Raw genomic sequence first — 27,137 nt, 5'->3', positions numbered from 1 at the left:
TTTATATGGTGCAGAATTATGGGGTCAGTCTGTTGGAACTAAATTAGAGTCAATACAGAATGCTTATATGATACTAGTACTAGGTCTTCCCCCGGGGACCCCATCAGCTCATCTTAGAGCCGAGTTGGGATTACCCTCAGTCATGGCACGAATCGATTTAATATACTTACGATACTGGACCTGAATCTTGACCATCGAAGATTCAACTTTGGTTAAGAAATGTTGGCATGATCAAATGCTACGGGGAGGTTGGGCCAAGGAATACCAGTTATTACTCTCCAAATACGATCTTTCCCTAGCTAAATTATTGGAATTAAGTAAAGCTGCACTTACCAACTGGGTGTATGAATATGATGCAGCGCAGGACCGTGCGTCCATAGTGATGGCCCCGTTTTCAATCTGGTACCCATGTATTAAATTGAATCATGTGGCTGCAAAGTATCTAGAAGTACTTGATAGACCACCAATGAGAAAAGCTTTTACTGCGTTACGTTTCCAAGCAATGCCCACAGCTTATCTGGAAGGACGTTATCGCGGCATACCAGTGACTCAACGTCTCTGTATTAATGGTTGTAATGCAATTGAAGAGATTGTCCATTATTTACTATATTGTCCACTCTATGATGACCCCAGGAGGAAATTTTTATCACTGTTTTTAGATATTTTAGTTCATTGTTCAGACAGTGAGAAGGTAATTGATCTTTTAATGGACAATTTTGAACAAGTGACTTGTGCAGTCACTACTTTTGCAATGGCTGCACAAAAACTGAGAGATGCCCTTGTGAAAGCGATCATATTATGAAAAGAACTCCTACGGTTTTATGTATATATGTATGTATATGTTTGTATACTTGCACATGGCCTATGGCTAAGCTTGCAAACCAAATAAAATGAAAAAATGAAGGTGGCAAGTGCTGGTTGGACCTCTGCAGCCACCCATGTAGCCTTCTGAGGCCTAATAAAGTCTAGCTGGTCTGCTAGGCTGTGCATCTTGTCCCCTCTAAAAGGGCCATTGACCTCTTCTGTAACCACAGGCTCCAACAGCATGGGAATGGTGATGACTGCATGGGGGGGGAGGAAGGGTAAAGCCACATCCTTGACCGGGATGATCCAGGAATAGGGATTATGGCTCCTCAAGCAATACTTCTCCTCTTCCTCTGAGCTGGGGGAGGGGGCAATTAAGGCCAGAGGAGATGACACGTGTCATATTTTAAAAGTGCTGCCTTCATGCTGTCTTGACATATATCTCATCTCCTGGATAACCTACACATGTACTTGAGGTCAGCTGTATTTCTTGATATGATACTGGGACAAAGACTATCAGGTTAACAGAGGTTTGAAAACGGCAACAGTTTGGGGTGTTTTTATCCTAAAAAACAATATTGACAGTTCTTATGGGTCCCCTACTGTAATGTCATGATACCAAAAGGTTTCTGTGCCCCCAGGGCCCCCTGATTTTGTCCTTTTTAAAAACAGAATTTAATAATGAATAATGAATGAAAATGATTTTACAACAGCATGGCTGATGAGTGCTTTTTGCAAGGAAGCCTGCAGAACCGCAGTCTTCAACTATCCCAATTTCAATGTTTTGTTCATACCCACCTTTTACACTTTAATCATGCCCCCTTTGACATGTGACCCCCCCCCCAGGCCAGTCAGTGCAGCCCTCTGCCTGAAAAAGACTAGCCATGCCTGTTGTACAGCAAATGCAGAGGTCTCAGTTGTTTTCCTGTTGATAGCTGCTCTCTGTGGTGGAAGTGGTTAACTAAATCAGTTTTGGCTTTGCTGCACGGGTGTACGGCAGGGAGAAGAGTTAAGAGAGGGAGAGAGCCAGGGCTCTCAAGTCAAAGGGTGCCTCAAGTAAGTTAACCCAGATCACGAGTGGCTGGCACAGTGGCGTGTGGGGCTGCCCTCTTGATAGTGGTGTCACACTGCCACTGGTCATAAGAGCCTTTGTTGTTGTTTTCTGCAAGAGACTAACATGCCTTCCCCCTGGAAAATCTAATTTGAATAAGCCAGGCCCTGGAGTTCAAAAAAGGCACGGGGCATTATGTGGCTTTTGCCTGCCACAGCCTCTGCTTCCTAATCTGACAGAAAGAGGAACTCTTCACAGGGCTGGCATTTGTGTTCCCCCTCACTTCCTCTCCTTCTTTTCGGGGACACTTGCTCAATATTTGACTTTCCCTAAAGTGACATAGCATTGCAGATGTGCCTTTGGATATTATTGGCTTACACAGCAGTCAAGAGTTAGGACACGTGTGTGTCTTCGGTTTAATGCTCCATCACCCCCATAACATTTCTCATGCAGTGCTTAATTCCTTAAATAAAAGGCGGTGATGCTCAAGACCAACTATATGGACTACAATTCCTTTCTTGATCTTGAAGCTTCAAGGCTAATTGTGGTTATTCTGCAGCAGGGAAACTGGCTCTTTGGCCTGAGGTAGGGTTGCTCAGGCTAAAGATACAGGATCAGTCTCCGGCCCTGAACCTGGCAACCCTAGCCTGAGGCTCCCATCCCTGCTCTCTGCAAACCCACAGCTCCTCAATGCACCATTTCAAAGAAAAGAAGCTTTATTGGCTGCCCAGGTTTTGATCTTCCAAGTTGTGATGCCTCCCTCCCACACAGCTAGGGTGACTTCTATAATTGTAATAGGTCTGCAGGAAAGGGAACTTTGGTAGGTGTAAATTGTCATGCAGGGGTCAAAAAATGTTGCAAACTACTGACATTTCCTTGTCTAAACAGCTACTAACATGACCTTATGCCTAGCCCTGAACTGGCACCAGACATGGAGTCCTCAGAGGATGAACCAGACGCCTCACAGAGCAAAGACCTTGAGAAGCAGGCGGAGCCTCCTGAATTCAGTGATGAGGATTCCTTCGAGGGGCCCTCCAGGTAGATACCTGATGAAGAGCCCCTGGAACTGTCACAGGAAGAGGTGGAGCAGACCCTCAGCCCTTGAGAGCGCTGGCAACAAAAGCATGGGGTCCAGGCTGAAGAACAATGGCACAGTATGCACCTATGGACTGAGAGTCATTGGTCTACTTGAGAGTAAGGGGTCTACTGTGAGTAAGCAATCCCTGATACTACTACACTGCTAGATTAGGGTGTGGTTTAGGAGGCTAGACTGCAGAGCTTGGAAAAGTTACATTTTTGAACTACAACTCCCATCAGCCCAATCCAGTGGCCATGCTGGCTGGGGCTGATGGGACTTGTAGTTCAAAAAAGTAACTTTTCCACGCTCTGGGCTAGAGTATATTAGGCCTCCCTCTTGAGTCTTCTGCATGCTGAAAACAGTATAGATCTGGGGGTCCTTGTTTCCTAGATTTCCTGGTCTTGTACCTTGCCGGAAGTTCCTGTGATATTGACCTTGGACTGTCACCTAATTTGTCTCTTTAGACATAGAGTGATTCTCTGTGCTTGACCTTGGTTTGTTTGGCTTGTGCTGCATCTTTAGTGAGCACTTTGATGAAGGCTTAGTTCTTTAGTAATTGGGGCGCTAGCCCCTTAGGGCATCCTCCAGAGTGGGATACACAGTCATCATGTCTAACATGCCTAGAGCCCTGGTTTTCCTCCTCTGCATGAGGTCTGACTATTTTTTGTAGACAATTTGACTTTAAACACAACTATGGCTGAAACGTCAGAGTCTACAGACTTGGCTGAAGTCAGCATCTCCCAAGGTTTTTTTATTATTATTAAAAACCCACATTGTTGTCATTTCCTCTTGTGCGTCATCTCTGTTCTGTTTCCCAATGGGGCTAAAGATAAATGAAACTAGGCAGAATGAAACAAAGTATTCCCCAACCAAAAAATTTTTTTATAGCTGAACTAATTTGCCAACAGCCATACTACCCTGAACATGCCTGATCTCTTCTGATCTCGGAAGCTAAGCAGGGTCAGGCTTGGATGGGAGACCGCCTGGGAATACCAGGTGCTGTAGGCTCAGAGGAAGGCAATGATAAACCACCTCTTACCATGAAAACACTATGAATACATCCAAAAAGGTTCATAGGGTCTCCATAAGTTGTGATCAACTTGAAGGCATATAACAACAAAACTAATTTGCCAATTGGAAGCCAAGGCCTTTGCAAATGGGCTGCTGTACTGTGCATCAGGATGCCTTGAAGCATGTTGGAAATTTGATGGGATCTTTTTAATCTCTGCTGTAATTCTCAACAGATTCAAGTCTTCATGGGTGCAGAGAAACATTCCATCTTCTAGATGCTGAGGAGGATTCTCAGGGTCTGAGAATCAGTTCATAAGCATGATTTTGTGATTTGTTCCACCCTTTCTCCTGTATTGCCAGTAGACATATAGGCGCTACTTTGAGACCTTGTTTATGGCCCCAGCCTGGTTAGATAAATGTTGTTTGGTGGGAGAGTGCGCAAGGAAAGTTGTTAGCTTCCATGTGAGAAGGATGAGAGAGTCCATGATAATGGTGGGCATTAAGGCCCTTCTGGGTAAGCTGGGAGGTGGTGTGGTGTCCTTGGATGCTGGAGTCTTGAAACCAAACCACTGGATATAACTGCTTTGACATAATTTCTCTTCTGTTTAGTTTCAGTTATTATGTTGGCTAATCTGTAACGTTTTATCTAATGTTTAGATTAAGCTGTCAAATTAAGATAGCTTCTTTATATTGTTTTACACAATGTTTATATGGGTTTGGTTTGTGGGTTTTTTGTACTAATTGATTTGGGGTTGTATCCAGTGCTAATCCCACTCAAAGTGGACCCTTTAAAATTGATAGATACGACAAACTTAGGGCCATGAATTTCAGTGATCTACTCTGAGCAAAACTTAGGGCCCATCTGCACCATACATTTAAAGCAGTATTATACCACTCTAACAGTCATGGCTTCCTCCAAAGAATGCTGGGAATTGTAGTTTGTTAAGGATACTGAGAGTTGTTAGAAGAGCCCTGTTCCCCTCATAGAACTACAATTGCTAGAGTCCCTTGGGAAGATTTATTGTTAAACTGCTCCGAGAATTGTAGCTCTGTGAGGGGAACAGGGGTTTCCTAACAAGTTGTTAAAAATTGTTATTACATAAAAGAAACAAAGACAGTGTATCCCATAACACAAAGTAAGCAACAGCAAAATCAAGACCCCCCTTCCACCAGAATTAGTGGTTAGAAACTATCGGTTGAGAAGACAAGAATACAACAATATCCAAGCCATCCAGGGTTTTCCATCTTTGCACCACTGGCTGCCTGGCTGCTAGCAATAAAAAAGAAACCAGTTCTGCATAGTCTTTTGCGTAGTTCCACCTGTTATGTTAACGTGTTCCCTATGAACCGCTGTCCAGAACACCTGAATGAGTGGACAGTTCCACCACAAGTGAAAAAAGGTGGGTCTCCTAACAGTTCTCAGCTCCCTTAAACTACAGCTCCCAGGATTCTTTGGGGGAAGCCATTGATAAGGGAAGGTGTGTGTGAGATGATCATAACAGACGGCCCTATAAAAACATTGAATGAAGCATATGAGGGATATTGTAAAGAGTACAAGCCTTCAAAATCAAAAGTACTGCAGCTGCTTGGGGACACATGGAAAATGTGGCAGAAACCACGGCAAATGGGCCAACCCATAATAAAATTATTTTTAATTGTTTTTATTAAAATAATTAATTATAATTTAATTATTTTTATTAAAAATAATTTTATTAAGGGCGGGCCCATTTGCCGTGGCTTCTACCACATTTTTCATTATAATGGATACAAGTACTTGTGACTCCTTACATTGCTGCACCATGACCCTCTCAATCACCTTCTTTAAAAAGGGGATATTGCAACTGGGGAGTAGTTGTCACAAACTAATGGGTCCAGGGTGGGATTTTTCAGGAGCGGTTGGATCACCACCTCTTTCAGGGTGGCTGGGACCACTCCTTCCCACAAAGATGTGTTGACCACACCCTGGATCCACTCGGTCATACCCCCTCGGCTTTAATAAGCAAAGAAGGACAAGGATCGAGAGGACACGTTGCTGGTCGCATCATCACAAGCACTTTGTCCACATCATCAGGCTGCATCAACTGAAACTGATCCCAAGATGTTGCAGCAGACGTTGCACTGGACACCTCACTGGGAACTACAGTAGATGTGGATGGGGCATCATGATTACTATGGAGAAGAGCAACTTTACCCTCAAAGTGCCTTGCAAACAATTCAAAGTGTGCCTCCGAAGAGTCTAAAACTCCATTTCCTGGAGTTGATGGCAACAGACCCCTGATAATACAAAAACGTTTCACTGGATGGCTACTTTGGGGATGCGACTGAGGCAGAGAAGTGGGCCTTCTTTGCTGCCCTCGCTGCCAAACAGTAGGCACAGTTATGAAGTTTTATTCATGCCTGATGAGCCTTACAGCATGTCTTTGGGGGAGGTCAGTCCAGCTGCAGTAATGGGTAGTGATAGAATTAAACATTGTCTCCATTTTTTAGGGGCTGGAGCTAAGCCTCTACCCTTTCGCTTGTTCTTATGGTTACTGTCACTTTCCTATGCAGCTGTGTGTGAACCTGCTCATCAATAAACAGCCTCTTGTTCTGGGGCCTACAAAAGTGGGTAACCCTGCCTTATATTAAATAAGAAATTAACACCAGGCCTATATGGCAGCTGGAAATGGAGTGACCAGTTTATATGGAATGACCAGAAGGTAGTGGTGGACCTGAAAGGGATATCCTATACCATAATATCCTTAAAACCATGTGGTTTTCTCTCTGTTACTAAAAACGGAGAGTTCCCAGAAGATAATATGGGAAGTGATCTGCCCACAGTTATTTTGATGATTTCCAGGAAAACACATCTTTTTTAATCAGAAGAAAGAGAAACATCCTTGTGATGGAATCTGCAAAGTGTGGAGTTCACACCACACATTTCCAGTTTCATTTGTAAAATTGGGACATGGGAAGAGATTGCTGAAAGGACATTTTCAATGGCCTGGGAAGATATTGTAAAAATGGCACTTCAGTAATGAAGTTACTGAGACTACAAATGAAGACCAGGAAAGGGTGTGACTGAGAAATTGTCTCCAAGCCCCCAGAGACAAAGGAGCCTGATCAAGAAAATTTCAGGACTATGCACACAACAATCCCTTACAAAGCACAATGATCAGGGACAAAAAGGAGTCCCTGTCAACCCTGATAGACCAGCATCGTTTAGGGTTTAATGTTGCACTAACATCATAAAAGCGTTCATAGATTCTTCCTTTTGTTTATTTATTAATATTTTAGACCACCCTTAATTCTCATGGATACGAGGGGCAGTACACAATAGGCTTGAATAAAACAAAACATGTCAAAAATAGAATGCAACAATACAATCTAGGGCGCAATCATAATGAAATACTCAGAGGCAACTTAACAGCATTATGATGTGACTATTGGGACAATCGTACTCATATGGAGAGACTATAACCAGTGTTACTGTATCTTTAAGGTAGTTGGCTATTAATTCATTTTCTTTTCTTTTTAAAAAAGATACTTTGGCTTCCAACCAGGATGTCACAGAGCATGTGCAGATGGGGTTAGGGAATCTTGTTTCAGTCTGAGGGCCGGGCTGCATTCCTTTGTGGGCAATCTGCCAGGGGCCGCATGCCAGTGGTGGGGAGGACCAGAGGCAAAAGTAAATGGAGCAATGGAGGTGACTCCTTTGCATTGTAGGCTACATTCCAGCCAGAGGTCCTTCTCCCCCACCCCAACCTCTCTAGCCTCCATGCAGGAAAGCAAGAGGCATTATCACCAGTCAGAGACACATCTCAGCCAGACAAAGCACTGGAGGACAGCACAGAGCAGGACATAAGAACGTAACAACCTATGAAGAGCCCTGCTGGATCAAGCCGGTGGCCCATCTAGTCCAGCATTCTGTTCTCATAGTGGCCAACCAGATGCCTGCGCGAAAGCCACTAGCAGTACTGTAACTAGCTTTTCATGTGCCCTGTGCAAGGTTTTATTTTTGGGCCCCTTAATTTTTTTGGGGGAAAAATAATAATAAAACAAATACAATATAACAATTGTTTATAAATAAATAATTTTTGTGTACACAAGAAATTTCCATTTCAGGGCCCCCCTTCGTCCTGTGCCCTGTGCCTGTGCACCTGTTGCACCTGCCTAGTTACGGCACTGGCCACAAGCAGAACCTGAGGACAAGAGCACTCTCCCCGCTGCGGCTTCCAGCAACTGTGGAGGCAGAGCATAGCCATCAGTGCTAGTAGCCTTTGATACTCTTATCCTCCCTGCTTTTGTCTACTCCGCTTTTAAAGCCATCCATGCTGGTGGCCGTCACTGCCTCTTGTGGGTGCAAATTCCATAGTTTAACTATGTGCTGTGTGGAGAGGCACTTTCTTTTGTCTGTCCTGGATCTTCTGACATTCAGCTTCATTAGATGTTCAAGAGTTCTAGTGTCATGAGACACAGAGAGAGAAATGTGTCTCTATCCACTCCCTCCATGCCATGCATAATTTCATACGCTTATGTCATCTCTTACTCTCCTTTTCTCTGAACTGAAAAGCCCCAAATGCTACAATCTTTCCTCATACCTTTCCAGGACTGCAATGACCCTCTGGGCCAGATGAAGAGGTCTGGAGGGCCACAGTAGGCCTCCAAAATGAAGGTTCCCTACCCCTGGTTTAACCTGTTTCCACATTATCAAATGCAGGGAGCAAAAGGAAGACCTTGCAGAAAGGAGGTGGTCTTCTTGCTTACAGAGCCACATCAGTGGCTGGACTGCCCAGCTCTTAGTTGAGAACAACAGCTTCTTTCGGCCAACAAGGCTGCCCTATGAAGCTCTTTTCCCATGTTGTGGGACCCGGCCATAAGATTATTATTCTTACTTATGGAATTGATATCCCACCCTTCCTCCTGAAACAGCTCAGGGCAGCACACATAAATAAAGCAACTTAACGAAAAGAAGAGAAAGCATTCTAAAAACAGTTAAAAACATTCCAAAACACAATTACAAAAACATGTTTCTAAAACACAAGGGCTGGTTTTGTGACAAACCATGGGAGCCATTTTGTGCTGCCACCCACGGCACTTTTATCAATATATGAGTACTGGCACCTCATTTTTTACAACCCACCACCACCACATTGTGTCCATGCAACTCAGGGATAAGGCAAGGTCCCAGAAGTCTCTACATCATAGAGGTCCTGCTTATTGGTCCTCCCTGGCTCTGTCTTTGGGCAATTCTGCATAAATACAGGGCTTGGAGATTCTGTCAGCATCGGGTGCCTGTTTGGTTTTCAGTGAACTGTGGTTCAGTACAGCATAGGAAACTCCATCGGGGTCTTCTCCAGTATCCAGTTCCAGGGGCTACAGTGGGGAAAAAAGTCAACAGATGTAGAGTGCAATCCTGCCCCTACCTTTTCTAGAGTTATGCTCTTGAGCAGGGATGGAGAATCTGTGGCCCTCCAGATGTTGTTGGACTACAGCCCCATAATCTCTGACCATTGGCCATGGTGGCTGGGGCTGATGGAAGGTGGAGTCTGAACATCTGGAGGGCCCCAGGTTCCCCAGCCCTGCTCCACAGAATGTAAAGGACTTTGGAAGAGCAGCATCAAGATAGGGGCAAATGACATCTGGGGCTGCCAACTGGCCATCTGGAGGCTGGTACTTGGGTCTCTATCCCCCAATTTTCCTGCATCTAGAAGAGTTACCAAGCAGTATCATAACTTTTTTTTAATATAACTATTCTGACCCTAACAAGATACAACTCCTAAACAGTCTTTATTTGAATTTCTGGTATAAAATTAAAATGCTTTTTACTCTGAGAATCTAGGCACATAGGACTTTCACCCTAGAGATGTATGGATGGCGCTGCATTCCTATCACCATTCATACAGCATAATGCCCAATGGTGACTGTGAATTTAATCCCTGAAGTTCAGGGTGGGTCTTCTATTTGTGTGGCCAAACATCCCCAGTAAATTGGATAGGCAGAGGCTGCTGCACTGATATTATGGATCCCACCTCCACCCCCAGGTTGGAGGGTCAGGGGCTGTAGAGTTGTTGGCACAATGTTCACAGTAATAAAGAGTTTTGTTCATGAGGTTTCTTACTATGCTCACTGGTTGGATTCTTTCATTGGCTGGGGAACCTGTGGAACCTGTAGACCAGAGAGACACTGTGAGATTCTTCTCCCAATCAGTTTCAGAGCATCACTAGAGATTGTTATCAGCAAGACTATTTTATTCATGTTTTAAGCCATTATCTGGGCTGTCCCATAACAGGATGCTACTTCCATATACTCGCTGCTCCCTCCAGCATGTGCATTACAACTCCTAAGATCTTTATCTTAATAGAGGAGACCACTCAGTAGCTGTGAGGCTCTTTCTTATGTTGCACTGTAAACTATCTCCACCTAGGCAACCTGAATACTCATTTTCTGCAGTGGTATGTCTGGCAGTGTGAAGACAGTTCTAAACATTGGAAAATGTCCTATGGATTTATTTTCACCCGCCTAAGTCTGACCCTTAAAGTTGAGGTAGGGAAGGAAAGTGGGGCGAAAGGGTGCTAAAGTGATTCTGCATGCGGCTGGTTCACATGGAAATCAATAGATCAACAGCAAAAGGACACCACATTAAGTCAAAAAGCCATAATAAAACAAGCCTGAAAAATGGTTGAATAAAGGGGCAAAAGTAGTGGAATAACTAAAGGTTGGTGCCTGCGTTGTGTGACTCACGAACAAGCAGGAAGCAGTAACACTGCAAAATCATGCCAACATGGAATGGACTGTTGCTGAAAAGGATTTTCACTGGCTATCTGTGAAACAGTGATAATCACCATATACATTTGTAACTATTCTGTAAGACCACTATATTAACTTGTGAGTGCTTTAAACAGTCAATATTTACATATCTGTCACTTAATGTATTTTACATCAGTTTGCACTGGCACATGGTGTGTGTGCTGCTAATTTTGTGTCACGTCTTCCATGTTACTTATGCACAGTAGTTAATAAAATGTTCCATAAATAAATATATAATCAAAAAAGATATATCACTCTGCTCATGCCCACCCATCAGCTTTTGAGATTTCACTAGGCATTACCCATAACCTTCAAGCCTATCTCTTCAACCATTGGGGCTAGAAGCCTACCTTATTTTTAAAAGAAGAGAATTCTTGCTCTGACTTAGTGACCTTTTGACATGGAGGGCTAATGCATCTTTCCATGAGAAACGTGCACTGGTGCAGTTCCCCCCATGTGAGGATTTACCACCTCAGTTATGCTTTAGCAGCCATTATAAAGCAAGTCATCCAGAGGCCCACTTACCCCTCCTCCTTCTCCTGCACAATATGAAGGCAAGTACCAGTAGGAAGAGAACCAGAAGAAGACCGGCAGCAATGCTTACCCACATGATTGTAGATCTGTGTGTAAAACCTAGAACAGGACATCTAGAGTCAGAATGCTGCTACTGTTTACCAAAGCACACACACAGGCTATTTGGAATGATTCTTCTGTCAGTCCATGGATCTATTCATTCACCCTCCATGTCACCATCTCCCAGTTCCTCCACAGCCATTTCCATATCTCTTTGCCAAAGCTCTTCCATTTATTCTGTCCACGGACCATGCATCTCTTCTCTTACACAACTTTCCCTCTACTGTGACTTCATTCAGCCGGTGGCGGATGGTGTGGTGATGGGGCGCTACCACTCAGCCTCCCAGTATTTGAGTCGCTGCTGCTTACCAGGAAGGAGAGGCGAAAGGGATGTTGGTGCAGCGCAAACACACCAGAGCAGAAGTGCCAGATTGGCTCCACTGGTGCTGTCGCATGCTGCCTCCAACCCCTATCCCTCTCCTTCCCAGTAAGCAGCAGCAGCTCAGCCTTTGAGAGGTCAGGTAAAGCACTGCTGCCCCACCATGCTGTTCACCACTGCATTCAGCTGGGAATATAAGTGAATGAAGAAGCAATCATCCTACCGTGAGCAAGGTGCAAAGTTTGTGTGACTGGCACCCTGCCAGAAGAGAGATCAACCATCAAGTGTGAACAATGGATGTGATTGGTTGTGCCCACATGGTTGGTTTATTCATGCGTATTCCTCAACAATATGCACGGCCAGCCAAGATATTTTGCTCTCTGAGCTGAATGCAAAGATGGTGCCCTCCCATTCTACATACAGAAGGCGACTGGCCTAGCAGTTAACTCTTACTTCAGGACTGACAACAGAGCAGACCATGGGGCACGCACAGCTCCTCTTAATGCCTCCTCACTGCGGTTCCTCAGTCCTAGCATCCACTGTCTGCTGGGGCCATCATACTCTACTGTGAGGCTCTTTCACACTGCCATATATGTATGAAAAATTCCCTTTACATTTATCTACCTGTCCTTTCAACTTCTTCCATATATCCTACAAATTACTTCTCCATCATTCTGTCTTGTTCAAGATATTCACTGTTCCACATCTTATCCTTCAACCATCCTTCTCTCCAATGGGTTATCTCCCTTCATTCCCTATCCGTTGCCGTAAAGATGAGTGTAGTGCAACATAATCTCAGACATACAGATACAGGGATCCCATTGCTGTATATCAAGAGTGGGGAACCCCCAGATGTTGCTGAACTACAACTCCCATCATTCCTGGCCATCAATGATGGCATGGCACAAGTGCAGGAACTCATAGCGGATTCAGAATTCAACATCATGACAATCTCAGTTCTTAAAAAAACAAAACTCGTTTCTAATCCTGAAGAATCTCAGAAGCCAAAGGCCATACACTTCCTATGGACAGGGATGGGGCTTTAGAGCCATGGAGGAAGGGCCAAAGACTAGCAGAAGCAGAATAAATTGTGTATAGTAAACAAATATATGCAAATTTTAAAAGAAAGTGTACATATAGCTCCTTATCTTGGTGCAGGTTTGTCTGTATGTAGAGAACGACAGAGGCAGGAAGGACTGGGAAAATGAGAAAAAGCCAGAGAAGTAGCAAGAAAAATTGAGCTGCCTTGAAAAGAATGGAGAGGCAAGGGGACTATGCCCCCTCCAAATGATTTGGTGGTGAAATTATCTCCCCTATGGTTGCGTACTGAGACTTCGTCTCCACAAAGGATAAGTAAGGGACTGAACCCATTTCCCCAGCCACAATTATAATTGTGATCAAAAGGATTTGCCCTCTGAGACAAAATGGTAATTGTCCCAGTAAAATATATTGAAAGCTCTGTGTATATTTATTGTTATGGTATGCTGGGAGTTAATGGAAGCTCTTCACAAAACGACTGCTCAAAAACTGCACATTTCTTGCCTGTAATAATGTATTAACATATTCTTGGCAACACTCTCTGGAATAAGGTCTATGGCATAAGCTTAATACATTAATCTATCTGACTTCTTCATTTGTCTGGAAGCCTTTTGCCTCTTGACCTATTTAGATCAACCTGTAAAGCCTTGCTATCCGTTGGGCCTGAATGAGGCCTTGTCTGAGTCTGGGAGATGTTATCTCCTGAAGAGCCGGTGGTGTTGCTGATATGCGATATGAAACCTTCTTGCAGGATTAGTTCTTCAGGGTAGGTGAGACAAAATTAATATCGGCAAATAGAGGAAATCAGCAGGCTGTGTGTACTGTCCAAAGGATTACTTGTGTTTTGTAGTAGTTTTAGTACACCAAAATCTGGAGCAGCTCCAACACCAGTTTCTTTACATATTTATTATGTTTACAGTGTATCCCACCTTTCTGACAGATTCCCCCATTTTATCCTCACAACCAGGGCTGGTTCTAAAGGGCGGCCAGGTGGGGCAGTGGCCCGAGGGCCCTGAAGCTATAGGAGCCCGTGAGGGGCCCTCCGCTCCCCTTCCACAATCTGCGGCACCATCCGTGGATCGCAGGGCAGGAGTTTGCGCCTGCCCGCCATTCCCTTGCCCCACCTACCTGTCTCTAGCCTTTTAGCATTGCCCTTAGTGAAGATGGCGGCCATGGCTTCCCTAAGGTACTGAAGCCGCTGCCACCATCTTAGTTGATGGTTTAAAAGAAATGGGGGAGCCACAGGATCTGATTGTCCTGATGCGCAACCTATACTCTGGACAAGAGGCTACTGTAAGGACAGAATATGGAGAAACCGATTGGTTCCCTTCAGAAAGGGTGTGAAACAGGTGTATTTTATCACCCTATTTGTTTAATCTGTACACAGAACATATCATACGGAAAGCAGGATTGGACCAAGATGATGGAGGTGTGAAAATTGGAGGGAGAAACGTCAATAATTTAAGATATGCAGATGATACCATACTACTAGCAGAAACCAGTAATGATTTGAAACGAATGCTGATGAAAGTTAAGCAGGAAAGCAGGACTACAGCTGAACGTCAAGAAGACTAAAGTAATGACAACAGAAGATTTATGTAACTTTACAGCTGACAATGAAGACACTGAACTTGTCAAGGATTATCAATACCTCGGCACAGTCATTAACCAAAGTGGAGACAATAGTAAAGAAATCAGAACAAGGCTAGGACTGGGGAGGGCAGCTATGAGAGAACTAGAAAAGGTCCTCAAATGCAAAGATGTATCACTGAACACCAAAGTCAGAATCATTCAGACCATGGTATTCCAGATCTCTATGTATGGATGTGAAAGTTGGACAGTGAAAAAGGCGGATAAGAGAAAAATCAACTCATTTGAAATGTGGTGTTGGAGGAGAGCTTTGCATATACCATGGACCGAGAAAAAGACAAATAATTGGGTGTTAGAACAAATTAAACCAGAACTATCACTAGCAGCTTAAATTATGACACTGAGGTTATCATATTTTGGACACATAATGAGAAGACATGATTCACTAGAAAAGACAATAATGCTGGGGAAAACAGAAGGGAGTAGAAAAAGAGGAAGACCAAACAAGAGATGGACTGATTCCATACAGGAAGCCACAGCCCTGAACTTACAAGATCTGAACAGGGTGGTTTATAACAGATGCTATTGGAAGTCGCTGGTTCATAGGGTCGCCATAAGTCATAATCGCCTTGAAGGCACATAACAACAACAACATTATTTATTAGATTTATATCCTGCCCTTCCTCCCAGTAGGAGCTCAGGGCAGTATATCCCTCCAATCCTCCCAAAAGAGTCCAGGCTGCAGAATTACGAGAGTGTTGACTATCTTGAGAGTTCAACAGATGCACAAGTGATGCGGGAGAGCAGCTAGAGGTAAAGCTCTTAGAATCCGAGGCGCTCTGGGTTTTATTTGTGGCAAAGGAATGTTGAAAACATACTACAGTGGCTACCATATAAATATTTAGGAGGCCTACTTGTTGGAAAGGACTATTGATTTAACCTACAAAAAGCATTTTTAGATTGAAACTATAGCAATTTTCTTTTTCAAGCACAAAAGTTGTCTGCTAATAAATAGACTTTTATTTCTCTTTTCATTTTATACTAATCATACATTGAAATCACCTCCCGTTGGAACAAATAAGGACCATTCTGTTTCATAGTAACATTCAGCACATTGTTCCCTGGGCCTCCACCTTCATGGAGGGTTTGAGGAGGCTGGGATCTAGGGGGCAATATGACAAATGCAGTACAGGGCAGGGGTTAATAAAGCATGCTATTCAACCCACATTATGTATCCAGTCACTGGGAATGTCTTTTAATTAACCAACATGCTCTGCCTAATTGAGTGAGACATAATATTGTTTCCTCTGTCTGGAATGCATCATTTGCAAATGTTGCAGTGATACTGAAATGTGACATAAAGGGGGAGAAAGAACCACCTTTAAATCCAAGGCATGCTTTAATCTTTAAATCTAAGTCAACACAGTTTTTCCATTTCATTTACAAATGCAGTAAATGCAAAACCCATTTTAGTGTTATTTGTGAAAGTTGCATACAAGGGCTAAGGCAGGATATTACCTGTAATGTTGATATATACTCTGTCACTGTAGTGCGAGCATGGTTGGTAGAAGCCAGACGTGAAACAATAGGTACAGCGGTAGGTCCCCCCATCTGATGGTTTGGCATTGACAATGGAGAACAGAATCTCACCCAATTCTGTCTTCTTGATTTCAGAAGTATTCAAAGATGTTTCTTTTTGTAGAATGAATTCTGCTTTTCGGTGCCCTTCACTCTTACAGTAGATGGTGGCGTTTTCCCCTGGGGCCACCAGCTCACTCGGGCTCACTGAGATGGAAGGCTTGGGATAAACTTGTCCTGAGTGTGAAAGAAAAAAAGAGGGAAGTTTAATTGTTTGGTCTTGTCTGACTGTCTTTGCATTTGGCATGCAAAGTGGCCTCTGCTGCCCTCCCTGGCTACTTTGCTGCTTTTGCAATGTTTTAACTTTTTTGCACCCCAGGGGAAAATGTTTGCTTGGGTGGGTGTGCCTTAGTTGGTTCCAGGGCAGGATCCAGGTTGTGGTTGATTGTCAGAGATGACACTTGCTGGCTGAGTGTGTGTGTGTGGGGGGGGTTGCACTTAGGGTTGCCAGGCTCAGGGCCCGAGACTGAAAGATACATCTTTAAAAGTTGTGCAGGGGGAAGGAAGAATTCCACCTTGTGGTTTTTCCCATTACAGTGTTGCAAGAACACCTGCACTTGGCTGACTTTCTCTTCTCCTAAAGATACAGGATCAGTCTCGGGCCCTGAGCCTGGCAACCCTAGTTGCACTTGGTTTGATGCGCAAATATCTGACTGGTGGCCTCTGCCTCCCTCCCCCACTCCCTTACCAGTGGAGAGACTGTTGCAGCGCGTGTTGATACAGTACAGTGCAGAGGTACTGGAGCAGGTCCAAACCGGAATAATACAGGCCAGGCAAAGTACTTTGTAAGAGTCTTTTACTGACACTAAAGTTAACAAACGCAGTCCTCCTTCCATACAAACTTTCCCCCACACCAGAGCTGCCTTGAGTTCCCTTCTTATCTCATCAGTTGCCCTTGCCTACCAGTTGCTGACCTTGGCAGACCTGGCACACTCTCTTGCTCTGCTTAACTCTTCTGCTTCAGGTTTCCAGAGCCTCTTTCTGTGAGACACACAGAGCACATTACAGGCCAACAGCCCCCACCTGTGACTCACAGAAAGCAATATACATTCATCTTGTTTCATTTTCATAATACAAATTTCCATCCCTATTCATTTCACTACACATATGTACATTTTGTTTTTCTCATACAGTATCTCTTTACATTTCATTTCTTGTTTTGTTTCTTTATTCATACAGTTCATTCGATTTTATCTTTATTCAAATACATTTACATTTCATCACTCAGTACAATACTTCCACATTAGATCCATTGTTTCAGTGTCTATTGGCCCTTCTTTTACCCATTCTGTAGGATATTCATCTGTCTCATCCACCTTGTGTTGTGTTATATTGAATGTGAATCTATGTGGCGGTTTTCCTTTGGTTGTTCTTTCAGAACGTCTGACACTTTCAATTTCCATTTCTTCTTCACTTTCATCCTTTATTGTACCTGCACCTGCACTTGAGCCTGCACTAGTCCCTGGCACTGCTGTATCCTGCATCGCTATGTCTTCACTTCTGAGTCTTTTAACATTACGTTTGCCACCCTTAATCATATCAGTTAACGCAGTTCTTAAGGGTATTTGATGACCAAAAGGAATATCTACTGCACTTTGTCTGCTTGCGTCATCAAGCACAATTGTTTGACTGTCTTTCCAAGGCTGGTCTACTACTTTAATGCTTCTGCTTAACACTACTTGTTGTTTCTCAGGTAACCAAATTCTATAAAACGCATTTTGAAATCCCAAAACACGACCTGCCTGAGCTCTTGGGACCATTTTTCCATGTCTTTTCTGCTTAGAAACGTGCACCCAGCATTTTGCTCCGAAACGCTCAATGTGTTTAAGCCCGGGTTTTCTCCCTGTCAACTTTTCATAGGGAGACATTCCAATCATTCTGTGTACAAGACGGTTTTGTATGTATACAGTATACAAAATACATTCACCCCAATATGTTTTATTCAAGTCTGCATCCTCTAGCATAGCTCTCATTGAATCCTGCAGAGACCTGTTCCGTCTCTCTGCAGTTCCGTTGGAAAATGGGCTGAAGGGAGCAGTGAGACTTTGGATTATTCCCTTCTTTTCAAGATATGCTTTTAATGTATTACTAGTAAATTCGCCCCCTTGGTCTGATTTTATATTTTTAATAACAACCCCATATTGTGTTTCTGTTCTCTGTATAAATGCATGTAATTTGTCCTCCGCTTCACTTTTCTTTTTCAATAAATATACATGTGTAAATCTAGAAAAATCATCAACAATCACTAAGTAGAATCTTGCCCCTCCTTTTGAACTCTGGAAAGGTCCTGCCAAATCAACATGTATAAGCTGATAAGGTTCTGTGGTAGTACTTTCAACGCTCTGATTAATTGGTGCTACTGTCATTTTTGTTTTATTGCATGCATCACACTCATCCACATGCTCACAATGTGTTAGCTTTAAGTCTTTACTATGCTTTGGGGTGTTTTTAATTTTCTCAAAGTTTGCGTGCCCTAATCTTCTGTGCCATTCATGTATGCAATTTTCGTGTATGTTTTTATTCACTCCTAACCAGGCACATGTAGGTTCAGCATGCTCACTCTGTACTATAAACATTGAGTCTTGTAATTTCCCCTGCATACATGTTACGTTGCCTTTCTGCACAATGCATCTATTCCCTTCAAAAGTTATTTTACAACCAATCTGAGTTAATTTTCTCATTGAAAGAATGTTACATTTTAAATCAGTAACTAATAATACATCTGTCAATATCGTTCTCAAATTACTTAACCGTATCGTGCCTCTTGCAATTGCGTCCCGAGTTGATCCGTCAGCCAGATATATCTTCTCTTGCACAGGCTTTGAAGTATAAAACAAACTTGCGTCTGTGATCAGGCAATTAGACGCCCCGCTGTCCAGAAGCCATTTAGTGCTAAGTGTTTTAGTGTCCTTCTCAGCAATAAAGTTTACGCTTGGTTTCTGCCATCCATTGTCTCTGTTTCTCCTCTTCTTACTTAAACAATGTCTCTGTATATGTCCCCGGGACCCACAAAAATAACAAGTTTTATTCTCTTGCCTGTTTCTTGAATAATTCTTTTTTTTTCCCAATAATTTTTATTCAAATTTTCATAAAACATAGAAAACAAAATCATAAAACATTCAAAGACAAAAAACAAAACAAAACAAAAATGATTAAACAAAAAAAATAAAATGTTGACTTCCCATTTGTCACATATCAAATCAGTTATAGGTCTACAATATATAACAATCCTGTCTCTTAAATCATATTATAAAATCACTTTCCTCCAGTAGTTATCTTAATTAATCATCAAATCTCATAAACATTACTTTATTCTTTCCACAAAAAGTCAAAGAGAGGTTTCAATTCTTTAAGAAATATATCTATCAATTTTTCTCCAAATAAACATGTCAATTAATCCATCTCGTTAATAATTATAATAATCTTATTGTCATAACCATAGTCCAAATAAACATTTCGATTAATCCATCTCATCAGAATCTGTTAGGTCCAATAATTTCAATAGCCATTATTCCATTATCCCTATTAGTTCCATCTTCCATCTTCAATAGTCCTGTTAAGTCCAGTAATTTCAGTGTCCAATCTTCCATTATCAGTATTCCATAATAATCTTGCTGTTGTAACCATAGTCATATAATAAGAGTCTGATGGGAATTTCCTCTATCCCAAATATTTTCTTGCCATCCATTCTGAATAAGTTGCTGAAATACTGTTGTAAAGTCATATCTGTGTTCTTCTTTTTTACAAAATGCACTGGCTCATCTCTTAAGAGTTTTTCCATTGTCACATGGCTGCAGTTAATTCCATAGATTTTCTCTATATCAAGCTCCATCACATCATTCCAGTCCAGAAGATTATCCAAGCCATTGATAACTTTATCTCTAATATCTTCATTAATTTCTTCAGAGATAACGTTAAATTCCAAACAGTAGATTTTATTTCTAAAATCCATAAACTCCAGATCTTTTTCCAATTCCACATTTGTTCCAATCTCCAGGGCTTGTATCTTCCCTTTATTTTTTCTTTTCTCATCTCTGATCTCATTCTCCTCTCTCACAGGATCCCCTATTTCTTTAAGCTCCTGTGTCATTTTGCTCAGTTCAATTTTCAGCTCCTTACTACCCTGTCGCAGGGTTTGTTTCGTTATCTCAATCTCATCCATTATTTTCTGAAACATAATTACTTCCAGATTCTCAGCCACTTTCTTGATTGCCATTTTTAAAACCACGAAAACAAAGCAAAACAAAAATAAAGAAGAACCACTTCTTATTTCAGCAACAATTGGGTTAATATTCCAGGCTTGATGACATCACAGTATAAACAGAGCAACCTGCCTTATCTCTCTATGTTCAAGAATGCAAAACAAATTTAGTTCCCAGCATCAAAACAGTTAGTGGCGTCGTGAAGAAGCAGATTCGTCAAAATAAAATAGACCAAAAAGAGAATAGTCCCAGACAATATAATATTCCTCGGAATAGAAATCAGGAATAGAAATCCCTCTTCTGTTTATTATCTTTAGAATGCACTTCCAGGACAGCTTTTTGCGACAGAAACAAAGATAAGCTGTTAATTTCGTGAATAACAGAAAAGAGTTATATCTCACCCAGAAGTTGTCCAAAGCCGATCAATCTGACAAATCTCCTTTTGCTGTAACAATTTAAACCAAGTAAAAAAAAATAATAGAAAGAAGGGTGCTTGCCTGTTAGTCCGTTCTCTCTTTAAAGAAAAGATAAACGTATCGCTTAAGCAGATAGAGCTTGTTAGAAAGTCCGTCCGGCATTGTTGGCTGGACCTTATCTCATAAATTAATGAAATCCAGTCCTCCCAACAAAAACAGGCTTTTGAGGTTGATCTCTACGTTTCTCCCTGCCCGGGAGAAATTTCATCAGTCAAAAAAAAAAAATGTTCTGACTGATTTATATCTGAATAAGCTTCTTTTGAGGCGGGAGCCCGTCCCAAAAGCAGGCACAAGCGAAGTCACCCTTCCCGGAAGTCCTGTTTCTTGAATAATTCTGATGTGCAGCTTCAGCCTCTTTAGACTCAGTCCTTTTACTCTCTTGTCTTCTGTTCCATTCCTGTTGCAGCTTTTGTTCTACAAAGTCCAAAGTTAAAGTCCCATCAGGTAAAGTCTCCATACTTGTCACCAAATTGTCCCATTTTTGATCCAATGAAGATAAAATGATATAAATCATTTGAATGTCACTGTGATTTACTCCTCTATCTTGCAGCTCAGCAAACAATCTACGAAATTCAGCAAGATGCTCACACATAGTCACTTCATCTGTAAAACGCATCTGATAAAGTTTCCTTGCTAAACACAGCCGGCTCCCTGCTGTTTGTTGCACATGGGCAGCCTTTAGCGTCTCCCACATTTGGTATGCTGTCGGCTCATTCCTTACGTGTAGCAGTTGAGTATCAGACAGCCCTAGAATAATAAATGCTTTCGCTTTCTCATCTTTCTTCGTCCACGCTGCTGATGGAGCGGCCGGAGGGGGGTTTTCTATCACGTCATATAAATCTTCTTTGACCAGAACTGCTTTCATTCTCCACTTCCAACTGGCATAATTAACAGCACTCAATCTTTCCATCGCCATCCCGGTCATCAGGTTTATTGCCATGTTGCTCACTCTTTTACTTGCCTCTATTTTCCTGCTTTCTCTCTCTTCAGCACCGGATCAGAACAGCACCAGAACCACTTGCTTTGTTCTGTATGCTGGGCCCATAACCCGTGTTGCAGCGCATGTTGATACAGTACAGTGCAGAGGTACTGGAGCAGGTCCGAACCGGAATAATACAGGCCAGGCAAAGTACTTTGTAAGAGTCTTTTACTGACACTAAAGTTAACAAACGCAGTCCTCCTTCCATACAAACTTTCCCCCACACCAGAGCTGCCTTGAGTTCCCTTCTTATCTCATCGGTTGCCCTTGCCTACCAGCTGCTGACCTTGGCAGACCTGGCACACTCTCTTGCTCTGCTTAACTCTTTTGCTTCAGGTTTCCAGAGCCTCTTTCTGTGAGACACACAGAGCACATTACAGGCCAACAGAGACTGTCACTGCTATCTTGTGGATAAAAAGAATTATTCTACCAGCTCTCTCTGTGTTTATTTTTCATGTTGTTTTAGGCTACTTAGGTGTGCAGCAGACAAGCCCAGCACCTTGTAGTCCCTCTAGGTTTTATTTTAAAGTACCTTAACTGTAATTGTAGTGATTACTTTTGAGTAATGGTAAAGTATCAATACTTTTCAGAACAATTGTAATTGTAATGGTAATCTATTCCTTTTTGGGGCCGTGTAACAGTCATTGTAATTTATTCCTTTTTAAAAGTAATCTTCCATGCCCTGTGGAATGGTAACTATACAGGTCCCTGGTGGTGGGTGGTGGGAGGAGGACAAAAGTGGGCAGCCTCCCTGACACATGCTAAGAGAGGAGACAATCTATTGTGAAGATAAAATCCCATGTGTGTATCATTACAAGAGAGAAGATGGTGGCAGAGGAAGCCGAGTTTGCCTTGCAGCAATGCTCCCTCGTTAGTTTAATCTGCAAAAATGAGCATCTCTAGCTGTTAATGAAAGAAAAGCAATGGAAACGGGAAAGCATTTTTGGATGAAAATGGTGGCATTTCTCTCTCTCAGTGCACAAAGCTGCCTGCTAATATGATAGACTTTCATTTCCCTTTTCATTTTATACTCATCATAGGTTATAATAACCTCCAGTTTGAACAAACAGGGATAATTCTACTGCATAGAAACGTTCAGCACATTGTCCCTTGTGCCTTCACCTTCATGGAGGGTTTGAGGAGGCTGGGATCTAGGGGGCGGGTACAACAAATTCAGTACAGTGCAAGGGGTCATATAGCATGGTATCCAACCTGCATTTCATTAATCCAGTCACAGAAAATGTCTTTTGGTCTGGAACAAAATTCTAATTATATGTTATCAAAGGGGAGAATGAACCCAAAATCAATTGTACAGTTGAATCAGTGCTGTTTTCTCACCTGATTGGTGGATGGAATAAATCCAACACCCACTTTAGTGTTATTTGTGAAACTGCCACATGTAGACTGAGCGAAGCCTCACCTTTTATGTTGATGTAAACTCGGTTGCTCCCCTCTGAGCAAACTGCACGAAAGCAATACCTACATTGGTAAATTCCTCCATCTTTTTCTTTGGCATCATAAATGTAAAATTCAGTCGTCTTTGAAGCTTTCTTAGATTGCACATGAAATGGAGGCTCACTCTTGAAGAGCTCAAAAGTTGCTTCATAGTAATGTTCATTCTCACAATAGATGAGGAAATCCTGTCCCAGGGTGATGTTAGGGCTGGGAATCACTGTGATGGAAGGCTGGCTATAAGACTGTCCTAATCCAGAAAGAGAAGGTAAGTGAGATTTGGAGACTTGCAACAGCCTCGCCCTGTCAAACAGGAGGCATTCGCATGCTCTTGGGGAGTTTAACAGAATTTATACAAAAAGTCATAGACTGGTGAGAGATTAATAATTTTTGACCTTATACAATGGATCATATATAAATCAGTTTATGTACATTTCTGATTTTTATTTTTAAAGCAGGGGCCATATTTTGACCTGAGGAAGAGCTGAAGGGCCATCAACATAGACTTTCCTCACTGACTCTTCCTGCAGGAGCTGAGAAAGCAGCAAAAAAAACAAATCCCTGAACAGCAAAGGAGGATGGGGTGGCCATGCAGGAGGAGGGTCCCTCACTACTGTCCTTTATGCAGCTCAGGCGCTCCCTTTCTTGCATGAGCCAGAACACAGGAGACGTGCATGATAATATCTGTAGCTATGCATGCAGTTGGGAGGCAATGAACGAGCTGGTGCACAACATGCGGAGGACTGTCCCTTAGCCTCTGCTGCTATTTATTATGGGAAGGAAGTGACTCAGGAGCTCTAAGCTTTGTCTTAGTTTAGACTTTAAGCAGCCCTTTTACAAAGTGTGAAAGTGAAATAACTGGAGTGATTGTTTCTTATGTAGTGGACCATATGGAAAGCTTGCACAGGTAAGATTGCATCCCTGGAGGATAAAGCTATCAATGGTTACTAGCCATGAAGCCTATTTAGTCCCTCTAGGACTAGGGGCATACTAGCTGATGGGGACTAACGGCAGGAGAGGGCTATTGCGCCCATGTCCAATTTGTGGGCTTCCGATTCTGGGTGCATCTGGCATAGCAGCAGGAGCAAAGCCGTTGGGTTGCCAACTGACCAGAAAATAATAGCCTGCGTTGCAGCATGCCTTTAACTATCTCTTAATAAGCAGAGGTGAACAGGCTAATTCCTCAATATCATGGAGCTAAGAATTGCTACACATTCAATGATCAGGTTGCAGTTAAAGGGCAATCTATAGAGATGAGCTGGAAAATTGGAAATGCTGTAAAATCAGCAACCACAGCAGTGATCCCCCCATGGTAAGTACCCAGCCTGGCACTTTTCATTAGGAGAAATCAGAGGCTAGCAATCAGCTTCCTTGAAATGTTACTCTGGATTTACATGGGGACAGCTGAGCTGGACACAGGTTGTCTAAAGACAAAGGAGGATGGGGGCCGCTCTACCTGCAGTTCTTGTACAGAATAGGAAAAGTGTGGTAGGTACCACAGCAGTGAGGAAAGCACATTTGATTGTGGAAGGCCATGGCATTTAGTTCCATCCTGCACTGTGCCTCTCCCCTAGTCTTAATATACTTTTGCCGACGGACACTCACCTCTAGACATTTGCCACTGCCTGGTCAGCCAACACCCTGGAAAGCAGAGAATCCCATTACAGGCAAGATATTTGAGCAGCAGGAACTGAAGCTGGGCCTCGGATTTCCCCACCCTGCCTTTGCCTACAGTCTGGTCCCTCCACCCTTCCAGGAATGATACCAACCAAGAAAAAGGATGTTGAAAGAAAATCTCATGGTGGAAGTTCTGCAGCCAGCAGCGTGTCCCGTTTGCTCCTAGTTCTGTGTCTCCTGAATGCAGAACTTAGCTGGAGACTGTTGCTGCTGAAACCCAAATGTTCCAGGACACGGCTCTTCCCCAGATCATACCATTTCTTTCAGATCTGACAACCCGGTTGGTCATAGTCCCCTCCCTTAAACCGCTTGACCAATCACATCACTGATTAGGTTGCACTCATAGACTGCAAAACTAGAGGAAGTGGAGTGTTTGTAAAATTTGCATTTGTGGTGATAAGAAGGTTTATCACAGACTTTAAAATGTCTCCAGTCCTCAGAAAGAGGGCTTCTCCACAGCAATGTTGTTGGGGCCGAAAGACTTCTATGCTACCAATCATAAATCATGGCAATCTCAAGCCCTCAGCAGGCTATTAGAACCTGAGGACTGTCAGGACTACAGTTTGCCTCTACTTAGCTTTTTTGACAGTCCAAGTCCCACCTCCCTATGGAACATGCACCTGTGCTCCAAGTCCCTGCTTGTTGGAACTTTGTAAAATAGATGTTCAATGACTGGGAGAGATGTGGAACAAGGAATTAGAATGCACTATACAACCCAAACAATGGGAGATAGCATACAATTTGTGGGCAAATTGATTCAGCAAAAATGCATGTTTGTGGTATATTGGGCTCCACAACATCTTTACAGGAAGGCCATGTCTAATACAGATAGATGCTGGAGGTGCAATGCTGAAAATACTTAGCTGAGGCATGTGATGTGGGCTTGCTCAGTGATATATTCTTTTTGGTCTGAATTTGTTGTTTGTATAAATTTTGTACTGGCAAAATCTTTGATATTGTTGATGTGCTTTTAAATTATATTCCTGTTGTATGCGGATTAACGGCAGAACATTAAAAGTGAATTTTGTGAACTGTTATGGTCGCTTATGCTTCAAGCCTGGAAGTGCAAATACCCAGTGTGCATTACACAATGGTCTGAGGACCTCACTGCCCTTGCTACATTTGAACATTTTTTCTACAAATGCCAATCATGTATGGATACCTATTTGGATAGCTGGAGGACTTATACTGACTTATAGGTTTCATTTCAAGTAGACGTACTGATGGTTGACAGCGCTTTTTGTTTTGTCTTTTTGTCTCTGTTTCCCTTTTTTTCTTCATTATTAAATTTGATATTTAAAAAATTTGAAGAGTTCTGAGAATGTTCAGTTCAGCATTTGTAACTTGCGTAAATCACAATGCCATCATGATTTATGAGGTTAAAAATTGTGCTTTCTGATCCTGCCCTGATGCCAAACACATTTATTTAGGAATAAGCACCATTTGTTCTACAGAAGGATATTATATTCCAACACAAACCTTATTGTGTTGGAGGAACCCTCCTATATTAAAAGGCTACATCAAGTAAGCACGTATGCATTTGTCAAAATTCAGCTTCTTCAGGCCATGAGGACAGTTTCCTGCAGGGCCTTGATGTGGAATCCTCTGATCACTAGAAATTCAGCTCATTCTCCCCAAATATTCATTTCTTTGCAACTGTAAGGACTACAGGTTTGCTTCTTCCTTGCACCCCATTTTTCTCTCTCTCTGTTTAGAAAGTCTTCTCTCTCTGACAAAGGGAGAACGCACTGGTAACCTCTAGGCTGGATTACTGTATTGTGCTCTATGTGGGGCTGCCCTTGAGGTTGGACCGGAAGCTGCAGCTGGTGCAAAATGCAGCAGCGAGACTGCTCACTGGAGCAGGGTATCGCCAACATGTCACCCCGCTGCTGAAAGAATTGCACTGGTGCCCATTTGCTCCCGGGCCAAGTTCAAGGTTCTAGTTTTGGCGTACAAAGCCCCATGGGACCAGGATACCTGAAAGACCGTCTTACCCCTTATATGCCCAGTCAATCACTGCGCTCTGCAGGTGAGGACGTCCTGCAGATACCATCTTATCAGGAGGTTCGTTCTGCACAATATAGGAAACGGACCTTTAGTGTGGCGGCACCTACCCTGTGGAATTCCCTCCCTTTGAATATTAGGCAGGTGCCATCTCTGCTATCTTTTCTGCGCCTTCTGAAGACTTTCCTCTTTCAACAAGCCTTTTAAGTTGAGACCTATCCTAATCTGCATCTGTGTCAGAATAGTTTAATATGTTTTTAATAATGTTTTTAACCCTTTTTTAAGGCTTTTTTAAAATGTTTTTGATGCTGTTTTGTGTTAATGTATTTTAAGATCTGTTTTTATGATGTTTTAAAGTGTTTTAGTGTTTTGTTTGCCACCCTGGGCTCCTGCTGG

The 27,137-nt window shown here is 42.6% G+C and overlaps 1 protein-coding gene across 1 annotated transcript in view; it reads right to left on the bottom strand.

Moving 5' to 3' along the window:
* LOC133367519 (immunoglobulin superfamily member 1-like) overlaps window positions 1-24,987 on the bottom strand; it is a 45,323-nt gene extending 20,336 nt beyond the window's left edge. Inside the window, exons 1-7 of the mRNA XM_061591612.1 lie at window positions 24,830-24,987; window positions 24,666-24,701; window positions 23,029-23,310; window positions 15,832-16,128; window positions 11,259-11,366; window positions 10,045-10,091; window positions 9,153-9,299 (exon numbers count right to left, since the gene is read on the bottom strand). Coding sequence (XP_061447596.1) covers window positions 9,153-9,299; window positions 10,045-10,091; window positions 11,259-11,366; window positions 15,832-16,128; window positions 23,029-23,310; window positions 24,666-24,701; window positions 24,830-24,860 — 948 coding nt within the window. The 5' untranslated portion in view covers window positions 24,861-24,987. The remainder of the gene's footprint in view (window positions 1-9,152; window positions 9,300-10,044; window positions 10,092-11,258; window positions 11,367-15,831; window positions 16,129-23,028; window positions 23,311-24,665; window positions 24,702-24,829) is intronic.
* Window positions 24,988-27,137: the final 2,150 nt, after the last annotated feature.

This window comes from Rhineura floridana, chromosome 11, assembly GCF_030035675.1.
Source record: "Rhineura floridana isolate rRhiFlo1 chromosome 11, rRhiFlo1.hap2, whole genome shotgun sequence".
Taxonomy (NCBI): Eukaryota; Metazoa; Chordata; class Lepidosauria; order Squamata; family Rhineuridae; genus Rhineura; species Rhineura floridana.
The sequence above is the reverse complement of the archived record's forward strand: the minus strand, read 5'-3'. Positions and strand labels throughout refer to the sequence as shown.